Raw genomic sequence first — 18374 nt, 5'->3', positions numbered from 1 at the left:
AACTGCTCAATAATGCTTCTCTGAAAATATGAACCTGACGGAGGTTTCGTATGCAAGAAAAAGAAAAATGGCTTCTTCCATGTCCTGCGCGTCGGCACGATCCCCGGCGTGGGCGTTCATCTCAGCGGCCAGCCACCGTGTTTGTGAATTTTAGTGCCACATATTTTATTTGTTAGTTTTAATGTTACGAGGACATCATCTGTGGAGCCCTAGAATGTAAAGACACCTTCGACGTCGCTCGTATTCAAGGATTATTGTCTTCACGCACGGCGAGGTGACGAACGTGCACGCATTACGCAGCTCGGATTTTTGCATTTGAAGGTATGTATACATTTCTTTTCATCGTGAAGCTGTAGATGCTTTTTATTTCCTGATAAAATTTTTATTAAAAATAGCAGAGAAGGTCGACAAGCGGCGCTTTCATTTTTGGAAAAGCCACTATCAATGCAACCACGTGTGAACTGAGTACAAATGCATGTAGGACTTTGTGTTCCGATTAACGACTGGGCATATAGCGTTTTGTACAAATGAAACGAAGTGCCGCGGGTAATGTTTCATCCAGATGGAATCAAAACGGAATGTCTAGCTTTAGAAGCATCCCGACCACATCGGCGCACTCACGCACCGTAGTTCGTTGGGGTTGAGCGGCGTGCTGCCGTAGAGTGGTATGTTTCGCCTGGACGATAAGCTAGACACACTTATAAAAATGTGCAGTTATTGCGGAAGTTTCTAATTATTGCCATACTGTTTTTGCAGGTCTTCCAGCTCTGACTCGAGGAATATATGCACCGGAAATTCGACAGCCTGTTGGGCAATAAAGCTGCAGTCAACCAGCACTTACGGCTTTGTGGTATTTGAAGGGTAGTGGGACCACGTTGCGTTTAGAAACTTGCTGAACCAAGTGTAGCATGACCAAATGAATGCAGTGAACGAAAGGCCTTGGCATGCATTTGGCCATATTTCAATTGGTGCTCCAGTGGGCCCATGATACCAATACACCTATAGGTACCAATACACCTGTAGGACTAGACCAATACACCAATGGGTACCAATACACCTATAAGACTAGACCAATACACCAATAGGTACCAATACACCTATAGACTAATACACCAATAGCTATTGGTGTCAATAACCCAATAGGCTATTGGTTTTGTCTATTGGTAATTTTTGCTAGGGATGCTATCATGGCATAAGTTCTAGTGTGCCGCACGGCATTGCGCAGTCAAGGGGGAGAGAGACGCCACACGTGCTGAGTACACACAACTCGATAAGGAGACGGCGACAGTGAAGACAAATATAAAGTGGGTCTGTAACTATACTACCTTCGTAGATGGCCACGCTTCACTGTGCAACAAACAATGTGGGAAAGCCAGCTTACAAAGACTAAGATCACACCAATTGCCTTAAAGTCGGCTTCACCTCTAAACACAAACGCTCTGCTGGGAAGGCACTCTTTCAGGGGCAAGATGCCTCATCTAATCAAAATATGGGTGCCCAGGACCTGTTCTTTTTTTTTTTTTTTTCCAATACAGTGAAAATTGTTGGTATATGCTCGGTCTGTTGCTGGAGATGATCTGCTGGATCCTAGCCATAGACAGCTTCGCTACAAAAAAATTGCCATTAGCTAAGCACAGGCTAAGCTAAGCTAAGCACTCCTAACACGCACACTTTCCACAACAGTGGCAAAGTAGGAGCATGGCGTAAATGTTAATTTGAATGGTCATCAGCCTGTTTGTGCTTGCTGCGGGACAAAGACCTCTCCCATGGTTGTCCAGCTGTTCCCGTCTTGTGATGCCTTAGGCCGTGATAGCAGTAATGCTTAGGAACAGGAAACATCCCACACAGACTCGGGTGGAAGACACCGCATTTCAAATTAATGGAAGAAATTGGCTGGGGCTGGGCATGTATTGTGGGGAAGTGACAACCACTGGAAGACCAGGGTAACCGAGTGGGTGCTGAGAGACGCAACTAGAAGTAGACCATTAACTAAATGGAGGGATGAAATCAGAAAACTCAAAAGCAAAAAACGGATTAGGGCACCACAATCTGATTCACTGAGATTCTAAACACCGCTGGTGCCATTATAACAACGCTCCTCAGGAGTTAGATGTGCTGTACTAGCTACCTCCTCGTTCTCTTTACTTCATACAACTTTTTACATTTGGTAAATTATATAATCCACTAAAGCACTTTAAAATAACAAACAATTTGGTAATTAAATGACGGGGCAGTACCTTCACAAAACAAACTGGCTTCAAACAAGTTATACAGCACCACAAGGCAACAGCAACGACAAGCTGACTCAGTAACGTGGTGCTGGTATGTATAGCAAGGCCTTTTCTTAAAGCCAATAGTCTACAATAATCGACATACGATGACTAGATGGGGAAGGTCATGTAATATGACTCCTCCAACAGTCAACCACAAACGTAAAGGGAGCATTAAACCTTGTGATATCATTCAGATACAACTAGGCCTTTTCTTCCTGCCCTGCTCAAGCTACAGTTTAACAGCCACTGCCACAAAGGGTTACTAACCGGACGAAATTTGCTGAAATTTGTTTACAGAAACAAAAGCAGCTGGTGCAAAAAATAACTATTTTTTAAGGACCTTCCATGGTTTGGGCAGAACGACTGGTGTTTTAGTGATGACAGGCATTTTAATGTTTTAGCCACGCTTGAACTTGTCAATCCCCAGTTGTCAAAGGCTAGTGAATAATGACTAGCCTTTCAATGAATGAGCTGGTTTTCCTCTTTCTTCTTTCCCCACCATACAATGAGAGCGGCACTGTACCTTTTCGAGAACGAAAGTTGGCCTTCGACAATTGCTCACTCTTATCTGTAAAAATCCAACAAGGCCAAAGCTGGGAGTGCTCACAGTCGACACAGGTGGAGCACAAACTGCAGAGAAAAAGAAAAGAAAGAAGACTGTGACGCTTCTTTTGTAACTGTCAAAACACACATAAGTAAGTATCCCCTTTTGTCATCAGCAAGTAGAAATTTTTCAAATCTTTAATTAAAAAAAAGGGGGGGATTAAATGCTTCAACCCCTGGAGAAGAAACCTATGTAAGCAGTTCAATTTATCAATAAACGAATATTTTTAACTTACTTTAAATATTCCACATGATGTGCGACTGTAAAAAGAACTAAAATTCTGCATCGGACTTTTTCCTGAAAGACAGTGTTGAGCGCACGAAATTCTGTAGGGGCCAAGCAACAAAGCAAGTGAGCAGCTCGGCCAGGCCGAGGGGAAGAAGCAAGAATTAGGGCCACTAAATAAGCTGCGAGAATGGCTAAGGGCTAAGGTGGTGAACAAGCGAGCAAGGCTGAAAACTCGACGCATGCGTGCACTGGAAAATGATCACCGCAAGTGACCAAATTCCAGCACAGTTCACAAGCACACCGATAGCGAGAGTGATTGGCACATTCCACGTCTGGAGTGAGGGAGTGGGCGGCAGAAAGAAGGTATTGCTCCGTAAAATGCCCACAATAACCAGTCTGCCGTGCGCAGCCACGATGACCCATTGCTCGCCCAAAGAAAGTGGCAAAAGCGGTGCACGAGTGCAGCATTGAGCACTTGTAGTGTAAACTGCCTTGTGCCGGCCAACCACCCACTGCAAATATAATGCTCCTCCCCTCATGCTATCAATGTGCTCGCAAATAGCGGCGTCATGCAGTGCAATTTTTACCCTCCCGTCTTCGGTGGCTGGTGCTGACCTCCACCAGTGGCACCTGTACAAAAGCCTGTTGCACACGTAGTGCCAACTAAACCATATGGCACATCTGTCATCAGTCTATCACATGTCTGGTAGACTTGCAGACCCCCACTACTATATTACCAACAGGCGCGCATCATAAATTCTAGAACCCCTTCCGCCCGGCATAATATGTGATTGCCAGTACTGGCTCTCATGATGACTACTAATGTTGATGCCGCACCACAAGGTCAGGTGCATGCTAACAAAACCCAGGTGCTTGTCAGTTACCCACACAGATAAGTATGTATGTGATGATTCCATGAACTAGGAGCATGTATGCTACAGATTCCAGAAAACCGACATGGAGATTCCGATTCCAGGGGTGCATTGGTTATAGATGCCCCAACAGGGCCATGGTGGTCTCGGGCACACAAACAGAAGCATGCAGGCTGTGCAAATACACGGATAGAGACATGCAAGTTAAGCATAAGGGACATATCAGCAAAAGTGGCTTTGCTCTAAAGTTAGCGTTCGCCATAGAGCACCCATGTTAATGAATCCCAGGCGGTCCAAATCAACAGCCATTCACTGCAGCACGCCTCATACGCCAGCCGTTCTTTTAGTATATCCAACCAAAATTTGATTATTTATCTGGTTTTGAGGCCTGGGGGCAAATCCCGCTGGGTGCCAGAAAAAATCGTGCACTCCTCCATCTAACGGCGATGATGGTTGAAAGCGAAGCTTTCTCAATAGGGATACCTTGGTTGTCATATGAGCTTAGACTGACTCGCAGACTGTTTGAACTTTTCATCACAGCGGCTTTGACTTTGAACGTTCGTCATTTGTTTTCGCATTCAACCATCGGCCTTGCTTGACAAAGGGGTGTATGATTTTTTCGCCTAATTTTGCATGTCCTTGCACCCATCTCCGGATCCAAATTGCTTTGATCCTGTCGCACTGGCACAATTGGATAGACATAACCCAAGGAACCCAGGTTTGATTCCAACCACAGGAAGTGTTTTTTTCTTTCACTTCACCCACAACAGTCATCATCCCCGCGAGAGAAGATTGGCTTTCCTGCAGCGCGTTTTCGACGCAAGTCACGCCAACAGTGAGAAATAGAAAGCGTAGCTTTAAAAATCCAGTGGAGTTGATTTCTCGTGGGGCGTCACGACTGGTTGCCCGGCTCATTTATCGTAGCGTTTTCGCGTGTGCAGCCAGTCACGTGAGGCCCCACGAGAAATAAACCCCACCACATCATTTTCCGAAACCCAGCAGAATTTGCCTTTTCCATTTCACATGTAGCTTTCAGTGGTTTACAAGGATTTTATGCACACCAAGTTTCCTCAAGTGCATTCCATGATCCCTTACCTAGCAGAAGGTTCTGTGAGCTAGCTGCATTGCTCCTCACCCGTACATTCCATGAAAGCAACTAGCAGCATGCATCGCTCACCAAATACAGTAATAAAATAGGGCATTTTTGCTTCGCATCAATCCTTTCCCATGCTTCTCTGCCACAGAAGCTGCCATTGATTGTGTGGCTACAGAGGAAGCAAAGCCTTTCTCATCAAATCACAGTCCATTGGGCTGTTCATGGAAGAGATAGACGTTTAGGTATAAGTAGATGACATGCAGAGGCCTCAGCAAGGGAGGCAGCCTTGAAGAAAAGTGGCAATAAAAACAAAGGCAAGATTGAAAGCAAGTGGCCTTCGAATTATTCTGTAGGGGGAAACAAAACTGGCAAAATTTGGCACCTATCAGAGCAGTATGGGTACACAGTTCTGGAAGCATTGCAAAAAAAGGGCTTGGATGGGAGGAATGGTGTCCTTCAGTGTGAGGGACCGCAGAAATTAGTGCAAAAAAGGACTCTGAGGACTGACATGTCTCAGACTGCGATCAAATATCGAGAAAGGCGGAAAGGAAATGCGTGTTTTGAGAGATTTGAATTTGCATAGCAGTGGTTTATGTGCATCGCAGGAAATATGTAATGTACCTGCAATAAAGTACATTTTGGATAAAACCTTTTCAGCTCCCAACCCCTGATGACAGTAGGCATTAGCATGAGAAGTGGCATGATCGAGGAGAGGGACCCCCTCGCCGTGTTAGTCTGAAGATTGGATCACTGTCCCGCCTTTTGCAATCGCGTTTGGCAACGAGCAAAACCTAGATGATCCCCTCCCTTATCATCATACCCGGACATGGGTGAAAGCACTCGATAAATTCTGACGGGCTGGGCACCACTTCTGCATGAATCACCAGTTTGCTGAAAGCAGTGCACATCAGGGCTATGCCTGATGAGGAAGATGGGCCTATCACGTGCTTTGGGGTAACAATGAGATGAAAAGTCAGCATTTTTTCAGCCATGCATTACTGAGGTCACATTGTCTACTTATTTTTTAATTACAATTCAAAAATAATCATTGCTCGCATGCGTAAAACCACATACTACATGAGTTGCACTGCTGTGTGCAAAGCGTAAACGGAAATTTCTCGGGAAAAACGCAATTTTACACCACAAGATCGTTACTATGGTTAAGTTGGCCTCTTGATATTGCATGCAGTTGGAACATACACGATAAAAAACACCTTTTAAATGTGCAGTTCCTGATCGCGTTTTTGGTTCTTCATACACATGTAGACGAGAACTGAATGCTGTGCGAGTTCCCATATGCCTGCCCTCAAGTGAGCGAATGTCCCCCAGATTTCCACAATGGGCTCTTGAACCTTACCTGTGGCAGGGGACAGGAGACCCTTGGCAGCACTTCCTTTGCTGCTGCTTTTAGGTGTCAATTTAAGCTTGCCATCCTACAGTGACACAAGAAAAAACAAAGGTATGCTTTCTGTGAATATTGGTAGACAATTAGAGTACGAAGAAATGCTTCTAAAAGTTAAACTGTACCCATGGCACAAACTGGTCCCAAAAGGCCGCCATGACTCAGAGTTGCAGTACTGATATGCACAGTCACAGTTACTGAGTAATGAAGTGCATGGCATGACCTGCAGCTTATCTGTGTCAGCAGCCAGGGCACGATCAAGCTGACAACACTTGCGGCCTGATAATGCATGCCAACGTTTGCTAGACATTCAAAGTGTTTGATGACCGTAGAGAAAGTTTAATCAGCTTCAAGGGTTCCTAATCATGAATGACTTACAATGTGCCCTGCAGGTGCTACAAGAAGGGGTAATAACATCTGGGATTCAACAAAAAAGCTGACGTGTTCAGGCCCATGCTACTACCACAGCAGGCATCGAAACATAGCTTATTCACTAGCAAGTGCACCCTTAGTTTCTGTCACTTGTTTGTATCTGAAAATTAGAGCCCAAATTATCTCCAAGCATGAAAGCTCAGAACTAATAAACCTATGTAAGTGAAAGTACACAGATATGCTTTGCATAATAAAATCTCATTCCCAAAAAGGTTGTATCAATCAAAGACTGCCTAAATTTCTAAATATGCATATATTTATCAAGTTTAAAATTAAAAGCAATTACACAGAAGATAAGAAAGCAAAATAGACATAAAACACACAAGACTTTCCTTTCTTGTTCTGTTTTTCTAGTTTCTTCCCCCTTAAATATTTTGGACTTTTCATACCTTTCCACCAATGCGATACTTGCGGCGATGGGGCAGGGTCTCCTTCTTTGTTTGCTGCACAAAATACAAATTCACTTCAGAAGCACATCTCTTTTCTTTTTGAACAAAAAAATTCCACCAAATAAAATTTTAGGATGCACTTAAAATGGATAGTCCTTAAGGTAGCATTAAACTGCCAATGTTCAGTGTTCTCTAAATCTTTTTTGGTAATGGTCGAAGAAACTATTCTGATGTTATATTAAGTAATTGTACAAAATTGTGAGCTACTAAGATTCTGAGCAACTTTTGGTTTCACACCGAAATGACCTCAAGTGTGAACACAAAAATACGAGAACAGTGCAACTAAGACAACTTTTACATGACTTCCAGGCTTTATCTCTATCTGCAATTTTTCGCAATGACATCCACTTGGAAGACTGTACCCCAATACCACTTGATTTTTTCTTTAAAATTAGAAATGCAAATTTGTTTTTACTGCTTGCAACCTATGCAAAAGTTAAAATTCAGGTACAACATCAAACAACATTTTGTTTCATATCAATTTTCTTAAAAATTGTGCGAACAAGTATTTCAGGAAAGAAACAAGTTGGTCCACACTAACAGATTAGTGTGCCTATTCTACTATTTAATCCTTTATATAGTACACCACACTCCATAGCAGACGTGCACTCTCTAACAATGTGATGAATAGTCACCTTTTTTTTAAAAGTACTAAGCATTGCCACATCACTTTTTTTTTTTGCACTATGATTTATGATGTCACAAGTCATGCAAGCCTGTTATTACAGCATATAAATATGCCCCAAATAAAACCTTTAGCATATATGTTTGCAAACAAGCAAACAGTGCATTTGGCAACTACTGGTCAGGGAATGTGTAATTGCTGCTAGTAGGAACCACTTCCTCAACATGATTTGTAATGTCTCAGCCTACATCACAAAGAAAACATAGTAAATGAGGAGAAGTAGTTCCTGCTTTGATTGTCAATCTCCAGGTCGAGAGAGTGCCCTGCATCAATGAGCAGATGCTAACAAGGCTGTGAAGGTGCAGACTCGTTCTACAAACTTCATTTTATTTTAGTGTCCCTTTGAAAGGTGGATAAAAACATGTTGGCCCCACTGTGCTACTTCCCTCACACTTAAGTGTGCAATCAACAATGAGTGCTGCAAATAGCTAGAACATGATACGTGAGTCGAAGTCATTAAGTTAAGACACCTGGCACGAAAGTGAGTATGGTAGATTTTATATGCTGCAGCGTGGTTAGCTCCTGACATACTGGTGCACTCAAATCCCAAATCCTGAGCCAAAACGGTAATCGAGGAAACAAGTGACCACCATTGCCACATTTAAAGGGACACTAAAGATGACAGACAAGTTGGTTTGTATCATTAAAACAATGCATCTAGTTTACAACTACACCATACTTAGTGCAACGGCTCTAAGATAAGAAATAATGGAAATTTGAAGACGGGTGGCAGGGCCCAAGCCCATCGCGGTGCACATTTAACCACTGCTATCTCTACAACTGCGAATTACAATCCATAGCACAATTGTTCACCACACTAACATCCACTTTCTCACATGTGCAACTTCTTTTTTTCGATCAGGTTGATTTCAATGAGCGGCGACAAGCTGTTGCTGCTATGGTCTGGGCCGGTTCGAGCCACTTCCAGGGCCGTGCGGGCACGCACAGCCGACGTGCGCGTGAATCGTTTCAGAGTGCTGAAAATGTTTCATGATTGCCTGCTTTATCCAATTTTTTGGCGAACAACGCGTGGAATTTACAAATTTAGCACAGCTATTGTCGGGTAGATCGGGAAACAAGCCGCTGCTTTCGCTTCAGTCGTGGTCACGAGCAGCAACGCTGACTGCGAGAGAGACGAAAAGAGCGCAAGCTCCTCATGGGGACAGCTTTGGGGCACCCGCTATTTCGGCTCCGTGAGGGCCTTCATCTCCTCCGCACGTCAGGTGATTTTTTTTTTTTTTTTTTTCTTTCCGCCTCCGCTGATACGCTGCCACTTGCACCTGAACTGACTTGTGCGATTTTGAACACTGCAGCTGCGGCGACTGTGGTTTGTGTGACCGAATTGAGATGGCTAAGCTCAGTTTGCATTAACTAAGGTTAGCGGGATAACCGTTTCGTCTGTCGTGTAACGCAGCAAACTGCAGTTTTGTCTAACCGGGGTTTGCTTAACCATGGTTAAGTGTGCCTGTGTAACTGGGGTTTTTCGCCCATTGTCATTTTTTCTCTAGAATGGCAAACTAAAGGTCATTCCTTTATTCATTCAATACATCACACATTGATATTTGTTCCGCTTCCTTTAGGATCTTCTCTAGCTATCTTAGAATAAGGTATACACTATTTTTGTTTGCAAATAAATGGTGCTAAGATGACTCGACTACTACCTACCAAGGCATAAACTTGCACAGTGATGGTGAAGTCTGCCCTCAGATCTCGCAGGGTCATGTGATTGCTGAAGCAGAGGGCATTGCTGCCAGCATTGTCAGCCGTCGACAGCATCTGGCTTGACAACACCTGGGCCCCATGGCTCACCAGGCACAGGAAGTAATGGACGTCATCGCCTGAAGAGGATTTACACACAATTTTTGTTCAGAAACCACGACAGCTGCTGCAGTAACAGGTGAAAGCTGATCACAACAGTGAGAAATTTTCCTGTCACAGAGGGCACTTTCATTTCACTGCATCACTTCATTTCAGGGCATTTCACTGCATCATTTTTCACAAATTGCTTGTGTGCAGCCAGGAATAGGATCTACAAAAAGGTTATTCCAAATGTACTAGGAACTTTAGGCCACACTTGTGAGCCTCATAAGGGTTAGGTATTTCTAGTGGGAATTCGCTGATGTGATTTTTGCTTGCAAAGCGAGTACAACATAAATAATAACTTTCCTTAAAATAATTTTGAAAAGAACAGTAACAAATTATATGTAACAAAATTCAAACAGCTACAAATAAAGCAACCGGCTGCAGCCATAAACACCGCAATGAGAACTTGACTGGCCCTTTACTTTCACATGCATCAGTTCACGAACTTTGTCAACAGATGCAAAGCAATTCTCAATGCCCCAGTTAGGATCTCGAGAATTGCTTTACATTTCATGCACTGCCAGTAGCCACAGGTAAGAGCGCTTCAAGCACATCATCTGTCACCACACAAAATCAAGTGGCGCTGCCCCCTGCCCAAGTGCTGCTACCATTCACATTCTCCTGAGAAAAATGACTTGCAATTTTACGAGTCAGCATATATGCAGTAATTTTGAAAATTTGCATTGCAGGCATACGAAGCTCAGTGATAAAAGCTGGCATAGCACCAAGAATAAGGTAAGCAGTACAACTTCAAAGACAGAATAACTTGAAGTAATTGGGCTGTCTGGAAGCAGGCTAAAAATATGAAAAACAGTTATACCAACAATAAAATGAACAAGTTGATAAATAAGAAAAAAATTAGATACACAATGAAAGCAGGAATAGGTAAATGAACACCCCTGTGAAATATGGATTCATTTTGTAAAAATGCCCTTGTTTTTTTTAAATATCTTTTTTTGCTAACTTAGTTGTCTTTTTGGCAGGTGTGAGAGATAACTACATGGTGGCATGTAAGCAAAAGTAGTGAGGACTGTGCCACGTAAGTACATATATGGTGCACAGAGACCAATTCAGCTCACTTGTATTGTATTTTTTTTCCCCTCAATGTGCCTGATCATCTTCAAGGCATTCTGAATAAGGCCACTCTAAGCAGATCGCGAATAAGGGGCCTTCAAGTGTGGAAGGTGTGGTGCATTGGTGTTGGTGCACAAGGCAAGACAAGCGGTCGTCATAGCAAATGCACAGAAGGAAGCCATCGGTGCTGGCAGTGACCCTTTGCACGGCTGCTCTACATTCACCACATCCGTGTGGTGTTCGTCACAGCAGCCTAGCCAGGCTCGTGCTAGTGGGATAGCAGTTAGAGACCAAAGCATTGGCTGCTGCTACAGATGTGCTTGCATGTTGACGAATGGTCCTGTCATCACATTCTCATTGCCTTCTGCCGTGTTACTCTGTGTACGGTGCCTGTGCATAAAATATTACAGGATGATATGAACTTCCTGGGTGTCTTGACAGCACAGACAGCTTGCGCCGTTCATGAAGTGACTTTCAGCTATTCCGAAAAAAAGAAGACAAAAAGAACATGCACCAGTGAGCCAGGTCGAGCACAGCTGGGCACTCAAAACTGGACAAAGCCAGAGTACACACCCAAGGTCCCTTCGAGCTGAGCGGCCAGAAACTCTCGCTTGAGGGGCAGCTGCAGCTGGCTGAGGGTGAGGCAGGCCCGTTCCGGAACCACTAAGTCCCCCTCTCCACAGCCCCCGCGAGTCTTCAGCCGCTCCACCTCAGCTAGGCACGCTCTCCTGCGCTCCGCTGGTGGTGCGCACAAAAACAGACCATTTTTTAGCACTTGAGCAATGAAACTTTTTCACAGTTTAAACCCACAGGTTTTCTTGCTTGTCTATTCAAGCCTTTCCTTGAAAGTGAGAACCAGCATGACATTTTTCTGCACATTCAGTATTGACTGTTATAACATATTGCCGCGAACCATACATTGGGTTTGTTTATTTGTGTTTTGCTTTTACCGCCCGGCTGCACCGGTCTGTGTTATCTCTGCGCCAAGGGAAGCGCGTGTTCCATTCTTTCTTTCTGTGCCGCATGTGTTATCTGTTGTGATAGGGAGAGCATTCCGATCTAACGTGAACAGCCCAGAATAATCTTCTTGGATCTACTATGTTCTCGATGCGAATCGACGTTTCGAGAACCACGCGCGCCAAAAGATAAAAAGCCTGCAGTGCGGACGCCGGGGCATTCGATTCGACGACACTCGCCTGTGCAAGTCACTTTGTTGACCGCTGCTTCGCCGCCTCTGTATTCTTTTGAGTTGTTAGGGGAGCACAAGTTCGCTCCAATAAACGTGTTTCTCATTCAACACAACTGCATCGTCCTTGTCTTCGTGACAATATGCACAAACAAAACCACGCAAGCTTTTTTGAACAAAAAAAAAAAGACATGCAGACTAGGTGGTAACTTTGGGTAAGTTAGGCGCATCTTTGGGAGTTACAGGATCACTGAGGAGAACAACAGTGATATCCCACATAACTAACGAGGTCGATACTAGCAAAACAATGGGACGTCCCCTACACAAGCGATGCGCTGAACATGTTGAGGACTCACTGGCAAGCAAGAGCAGGCGCTCCCCCTCTACCCGCTCAGCAGAGCCAGAGAACTCCATCGTTTGTCGGCACACTTCCAGGGCTCGACTGGCTTGAGCCATCACCACCTCCTGGGCTTCCACCTCTCTCTGAAGAGCCTGAAATGCAACAGCAAACATGCGGACTCACTAGCAGTACATACTCAGCGGACATAAGAGTAGGCACTTTGAAGGTGTAGGCCCTCATCGATGTGCCATGCAGCAAGCTTGTGGCTTGCGTGATCCCACAGTCACAGCTAGACCTATGCCAGGCAAAGCCCATGTTTCATATTGGTTGCAGGCTACAGAGTTTGGTATATCTCTTTCACAGCCTTGTACTCTGTGTGCCCAACCAGCAGAAACATACACTTTCGATATTGGTGCTCATTCCTTTTCTCATTGCATTACCAAGAACATAGCATTTATATTCTTCAGATTGAATGAAAGGAAGAAAATTCATGAGCAACTGCAAGTTGTTGATGGTACATGAAAGAAAACGGCCTCAAGTGACACTAACCGTGCATCACTACAGCACATGGTCGAACCGTTTTCCCATGAACCGGTAACCATTATTTCTTTTTTCGGTTCAGTTACAGTTTGAGTTCAGTGGCTGAAAGAATAATGATTCAGTTTTGGGTTCAGCCTCCGCAAAAATAGAGGTTCAATTCTGGTTGCCAGTTCAACACACCAATTTCAATACACTGGAATTAAGCAAGTAATTACGTAGCCATGAATCATTCACAGGCACAGGACAGGTATTACTAAAAACAGGGGTAGTGAAAGAAAGAAAGGCTTCATGCAATGCAAGAGGAGGTAAAGGTAGACAGTTCCTTTCTCTGTTCTACTCTCTGCACTTTTCATCAGGTTACAGATAGTCAGTCACAAAACTAAAGGCCTGTGCAAATGTTATTGCTAACTTAAAATAAAAAATAAAGTGAAGAAGAAATGGACGCTGCTCGCCAGCCATACAGTCGTTCTTTTGGTGCCTCAACATTGCATGCACAGCAGTAAAAGCATTACTTTTTTATCAGTCTCTGTGTTGCCGTTAGTAAAATGCCAGTGCTTATGGCCAGCAGTCGTCTCTACATGAAAGCTGTCAGTATTAATCGACTAATTCTGTTTGCATTGCAAGTAGGGGGACCGCTGCACTTACCTTAATCTGGTCCTGTATGCCCAACTGGCTGGCACGCTGAGCTGTGGGTGTCAGTTGCACCACTGGTGGCTGGGCAGGTGGCTCTACGTGCCGCACAGGGGTGGACACGAAGCGCCTGTAGACGCTCTGCGTGTGCACCAGGGGCTGGTCATCCTCGGGGGAAGGGGGAGCCCTGCTCGGCTTGGGAGGGGGCACCACCCTGCAGACAGGACGAAGAAGCGGGCTGTGTAGTCTTGGCACCCACTGTGCGCGACCGCCTGCTTCAGCGTGGGCTCAGACGACGACACGGCTCTTAGCATACCAAAGCGCCAATTTTAGGCGTGATGTTGCGGAGGGCTTCAAGTTAGTAAAACTTCATTAATTTGCCCCCTCTAATTTGAATTACTCGGTGTTCCAACTCCCTGCCTTAAAAAATATACATTGCCCTATGGCAGCGGACCTTCATTATTTTGGCACAAATTTACGGGCGCACCGCTTCATTCGAACACCTTCTCTAAATGTGAGCAGTGCTTATATCGCCTCAGAGCCCTGAACTAGTAATAACAAAAAAAAAAAAAAAAAAAAGACATCTTTTGCACCCTTCTCAGCAAAGTGGCTATGCATTGCTGCCAGAATCACTGCATGGGGTTTTGGTAGGGAAAGAATGGCATTCTTTGAGGCATTCTTTGAGGGGGCAGTGGCGTTTCATCCCTTTCTGCCTGGACGTGGGGAGCAGGAATCCAGTCAAGCATTCAAGAAGGCTTCGCCTGGCCAGCAGTTGTATCATGCATAAGATGCAGACCTTTCTGAATCCATGTGTGTTCTTTGCTCACAATCTAAATGACACCTTCCTTTTTGTCAAGGAACAGGAATATGATCCTGCTTTTAAGAAGAAACAGTGAAATGCCTCTCCTCACACTAGTTAACAATGAAATGATGAGTGGGACTGGTAGCCCAGCTACTCATTGAGCAAGCAACACTATAAGGAGCAAGATCTCAAGACCCCCCACTGAAAAGAGACAGTGGCATGCAATTCCCAGTGGAACGGGAAGCGAGGTCATAATTCTGGTGAAGTACAGTGGTATTTAGCCAAATCTAACCTAGCATTCTTGCATATTCGTGGTGCATTGAAGGTTCACCGAGCATTGAAAAAACACAGTGAAACTGGAATATCGGAACTTCCTTATGACAACACCTTGCATGTTGAGTATCAAATGTGTTTATTCTTTTTATTTCCTGCCAGCTCGTTATATCCAGGTTCGACAATTTGACATGCATGCTACTCAATGTACAGGTCCGCACAGGAGCAAGCGGAGCACAGGAGCAATGGCCGAATGGCACTGCAGCACAGCCTAAGAACGCTGACGGGAAGCAACAAGAGGCCTTCTGGGGATGTGCGCACACTGTTTCCATCACCCTTATCTTGTATGCATAATCACCACTCTGCAGGTGTGTCTGACTGGTCATGACAGTATTCAAAGGGAAGCGCTGTGCTATACAATGTAGCTGTCTACGTGGCCGCTCGCAGCCATCAGTGGTAACCGAATCCGCTGATGTTGGGTTTGAGCAAGCGACATGCTTCAAAATGTGTCTCCTTGCTATATGAATAGCATAGGTATATGAATTCTCCAAGTGTAAAACCAAGCTAACACATTACATGTTCGGTAACCTTGGGATGAAAATGTCAATAGAAAAAAGGATTTTGTCACTTTGAATTTAAAGTAAAACTTTTACTATTCAGTCCTAAATTCAAGCTGAAATTTCATTATTTACACAACTCGTAAGAAGCACCATTATCGTGCTTTACCAATTTATGCGCAACACATTTGCATGCAACTAAATATTATCAGATGTGTCACTTTCATTTGCAGTGAGCTCTGAAATGCAGCTTTAACGTTTTCTCTATAAATTATTGCTGTCAAGCACTCCTCATAGTTCCAAGAACTGACCAGTAAGCAGGGAATAAATAACATTCACCCAGCAAGGGGGAAAGGCTGTGAAAAAAACATGACGGTGGCGAAGAGAAAAGGACAGAATGGCACAGCAAGTAAGCTACAAAGAACTGTGTAAGTACATGAGTTCCAGAGAACTGAAACAGTCTTCTCTGCACAAGCCACTTCGTGCCAAATTCCTGCAAAACCACTGAACCCTTACTTCAACTTTTTAACATGACACAGCAACACCTTCAGTTGCCAAAACAAAGTTGCACCTTCCCAAAGTTCCAGACAATTAAATTTAGGGAGCTTCTTCTTAAAAGTTGGCATAGTAGCGAACCAGGTTGCTTGAAGACATGTCTTTACTGTGCCCTACTGAAATTGCACTGAGCATACTCATAGCCTTTGTTGAGAATTACACAAAAACTACACTCATCACTAAAATAATACCCATAACTCAATAAATGGGCAAAACAGTAAGTTAGACTTCCCACTACTCACACAGGAACGTCATTCCAGTCCATAGATGGGAGTTCTGGATACAGGCGGTTCTTGGACACCTCTTTCCTCAGTGTGCTTGCAGGCCGCTCAGATTCTGAAGAGACAGCAGTTTCTTCTACTTCGAGTTGGTTTGTTGACATATTATCGCTCTGCACCACGTTCCCAGTCAGAGAAGCTTTTTCTCTTGCAATTTCTTCCTCCAATGACTTCATCAACGCATATCTCTCATCGTAATCAGTCGTGCCACAGGGTCCGTTTGGCCTTTCCTCAGGAGGCATGCACGGGGAAACCACTGAGCTCATGACTGGAGCTTGCCCTCTTGACAGACTCGTATCTGAGGCAGAGCCATCACATTCGCCATCAGATTCCTCCTCGGATGCAGTGTCATCCACTGGCCTCTTGTCAAAGTCTTCCAACATGCCAGACCCTAGACCTGCCCTCTCGTCAGTTGTAGCTGTGGCCACCACTGGAACCTGGGCACACGTAAGGCCTTCGGCACTCCTGCCATCAAGCACCGGGCTCTGGCCAAGGGTTGCCCCATGACCACAAGCCGGCTGCTGCAGTGTGACTGTCTTGAAGCTGTGGTACTCTGGCGTCAACTCCCGATCGCCCTGCTGTGCCAGTTTGGCTTCCAGTCTAGCTCGGGCCTCAGCAACGCCACAGTGCCGCTCCGGCTCAGTTGGAGTTTCTTTTTCACAGCAACTTGCAGAAACAAGGCCTGTGCCCTGGTTGCTCGATGGAGGCTTCCTACAAGGCTGGTTTGGTTTTGCAGCCTGCACAAAGAAAAAATATCTCTATATTTTGCTTAACACTTGCAAAAAAATTTCAGTGCAACTAAATTACCATGAATTGGCAAATATGGTTCCTAATTTAAAGGAGCCATGAAGAGAAAACACAAGTTTGGTTCATTCAAAAGATTGTCTCGTTAGAATCATACTGACACCACTTTTAACGTAAACTTCGCTCAAATAAGCTACATAATTCCGAAAAATGGGAATGGTCATGCGACCCACCAGCTCATTTCCCGCAACAGAACCTATGATGTCACATGAGCTCAGCTCTGCGATTGGCGCAGGCTGGCAGAAGCAGACGAAAATTAGGTAGAGCTTACAAACTAGACGAACGAGCGATTTGCGCTTAAATTTAGGGCACATTCTTTACAAAGCAATAAGAATGATGGCACAAACAGTGGAAGATACGAAAGCACATGTAAACATAGAAGTACTGATGCGTTCTGCTGTTACGAAAGCACATGTAAACATAGAAGTACTGATGCGTTCTGCTGTTCGTACTGCGCAAAGCATGCTTGGTTTAGCTGCACAGCACTACGGGGCTTGGGGTTGTCTCAGACGACACTGGCCGATTGATGCAAGCAACGGTGTCTTACGTGACCCCATTTGTCGAGCGAGCACTGTTTCAGGGAACGAATATTTTCTCCCAGAACAAAAACAAGCCAGGTTTAAATGCGGGCAAAAACAAACCAAACACTTGCCACGGTATGGTGGCGCCATCTAGGTTACAGAACGTAAAGAAGCGCGGGAACCAACCAACAATTGCTGTACAGGGTGGAGACAACCTTTGAACGGTCCCGTGCCGCCGCAATCGGGCCAACGGGCTCAACGTGTTATTCTTTTCGTTTCCCACGAGACCTAGCAACGCGAAACAGACAATATGATTCAAATTTCTTCAGTAAACCGCGTTGCGGCAATAATTTTAGCGTGGTTTTGACACAATGACTTGCTTCGGCGGCGAGCGAGCAACCGAAAATGGCGGCGCCAGCGTATACGTGTCTCTACCCTGTACGGCGGATGCGTGAATGAAGGTATTCTAGGCTGCAGAGCGGTCGGTTCCTGTGATGTCATTTGGGACCACGAAAACGCACGATTGAGCGGGAAAATCAAAATTTTAACCTAAATTGTTTCATTTCTCAGTGAATAAAGCACCGTTTGTATCCGGACAAGCGCTGGGGGCACTATAAAACACGAAATCTTTCGAATAAAACCAACTTGCATTTTCTCTTCATGGCTCCTTTAAGCAGTACATTGAGATAACACAATGGGATCTCTATATAACGAACTCTGAATTGTCTAAATTCGCCGTACTTCTCATTTCTATCTCTTGCTACTGTTGAAGCAAACTTTTTTTCCTCAGTTTGAATTTAACAAGGTCATTGCACTTTGTATTCACACAAATAGGCTGCATTTTACCTGGAAACCTAGAAATAAAATAAACATCAAAACAAGGTATTTGTTTTTTTTTTCATAGAGTAAA

At 44.5% G+C, this 18374-nt stretch overlaps 1 protein-coding gene across 2 annotated transcripts in view; it reads right to left on the bottom strand.

Annotated features, from left to right (window-relative positions):
• Positions 1-18374, bottom strand: part of LOC144154709 (uncharacterized) — a 54809-nt gene that overhangs the window by 14770 nt on the left and 21665 nt on the right. For both annotated transcript variants that reach the window (XM_077685865.1, XM_077685866.1), the window contains exons 8-15: positions 16104-16876; positions 13690-13888; positions 12521-12656; positions 11552-11716; positions 9707-9879; positions 7297-7350; positions 6431-6506; positions 2797-2903 (exon numbers count right to left, since the gene is read on the bottom strand). In XM_077685865.1, the coding sequence (XP_077541991.1) occupies positions 2797-2903; positions 6431-6506; positions 7297-7350; positions 9707-9879; positions 11552-11716; positions 12521-12656; positions 13690-13888; positions 16104-16876 (1683 nt within the window). The remainder of the gene's footprint in view (positions 1-2796; positions 2904-6430; positions 6507-7296; positions 7351-9706; positions 9880-11551; positions 11717-12520; positions 12657-13689; positions 13889-16103; positions 16877-18374) is intronic.

This window comes from Haemaphysalis longicornis, unplaced genomic scaffold (genome assembly GCF_048455015.1).
Source record: "Haemaphysalis longicornis isolate Haplotype H1 unplaced genomic scaffold, Haemaphysalis longicornis Haplotype H1 scaffold_1, whole genome shotgun sequence".
Lineage (NCBI taxonomy): Eukaryota > Metazoa > Arthropoda > Arachnida > Ixodida > Ixodidae > Haemaphysalis > Haemaphysalis longicornis.
Note: the sequence above shows the minus strand (reverse complement) of the source record. Positions and strands in the feature narration are given on the sequence as shown.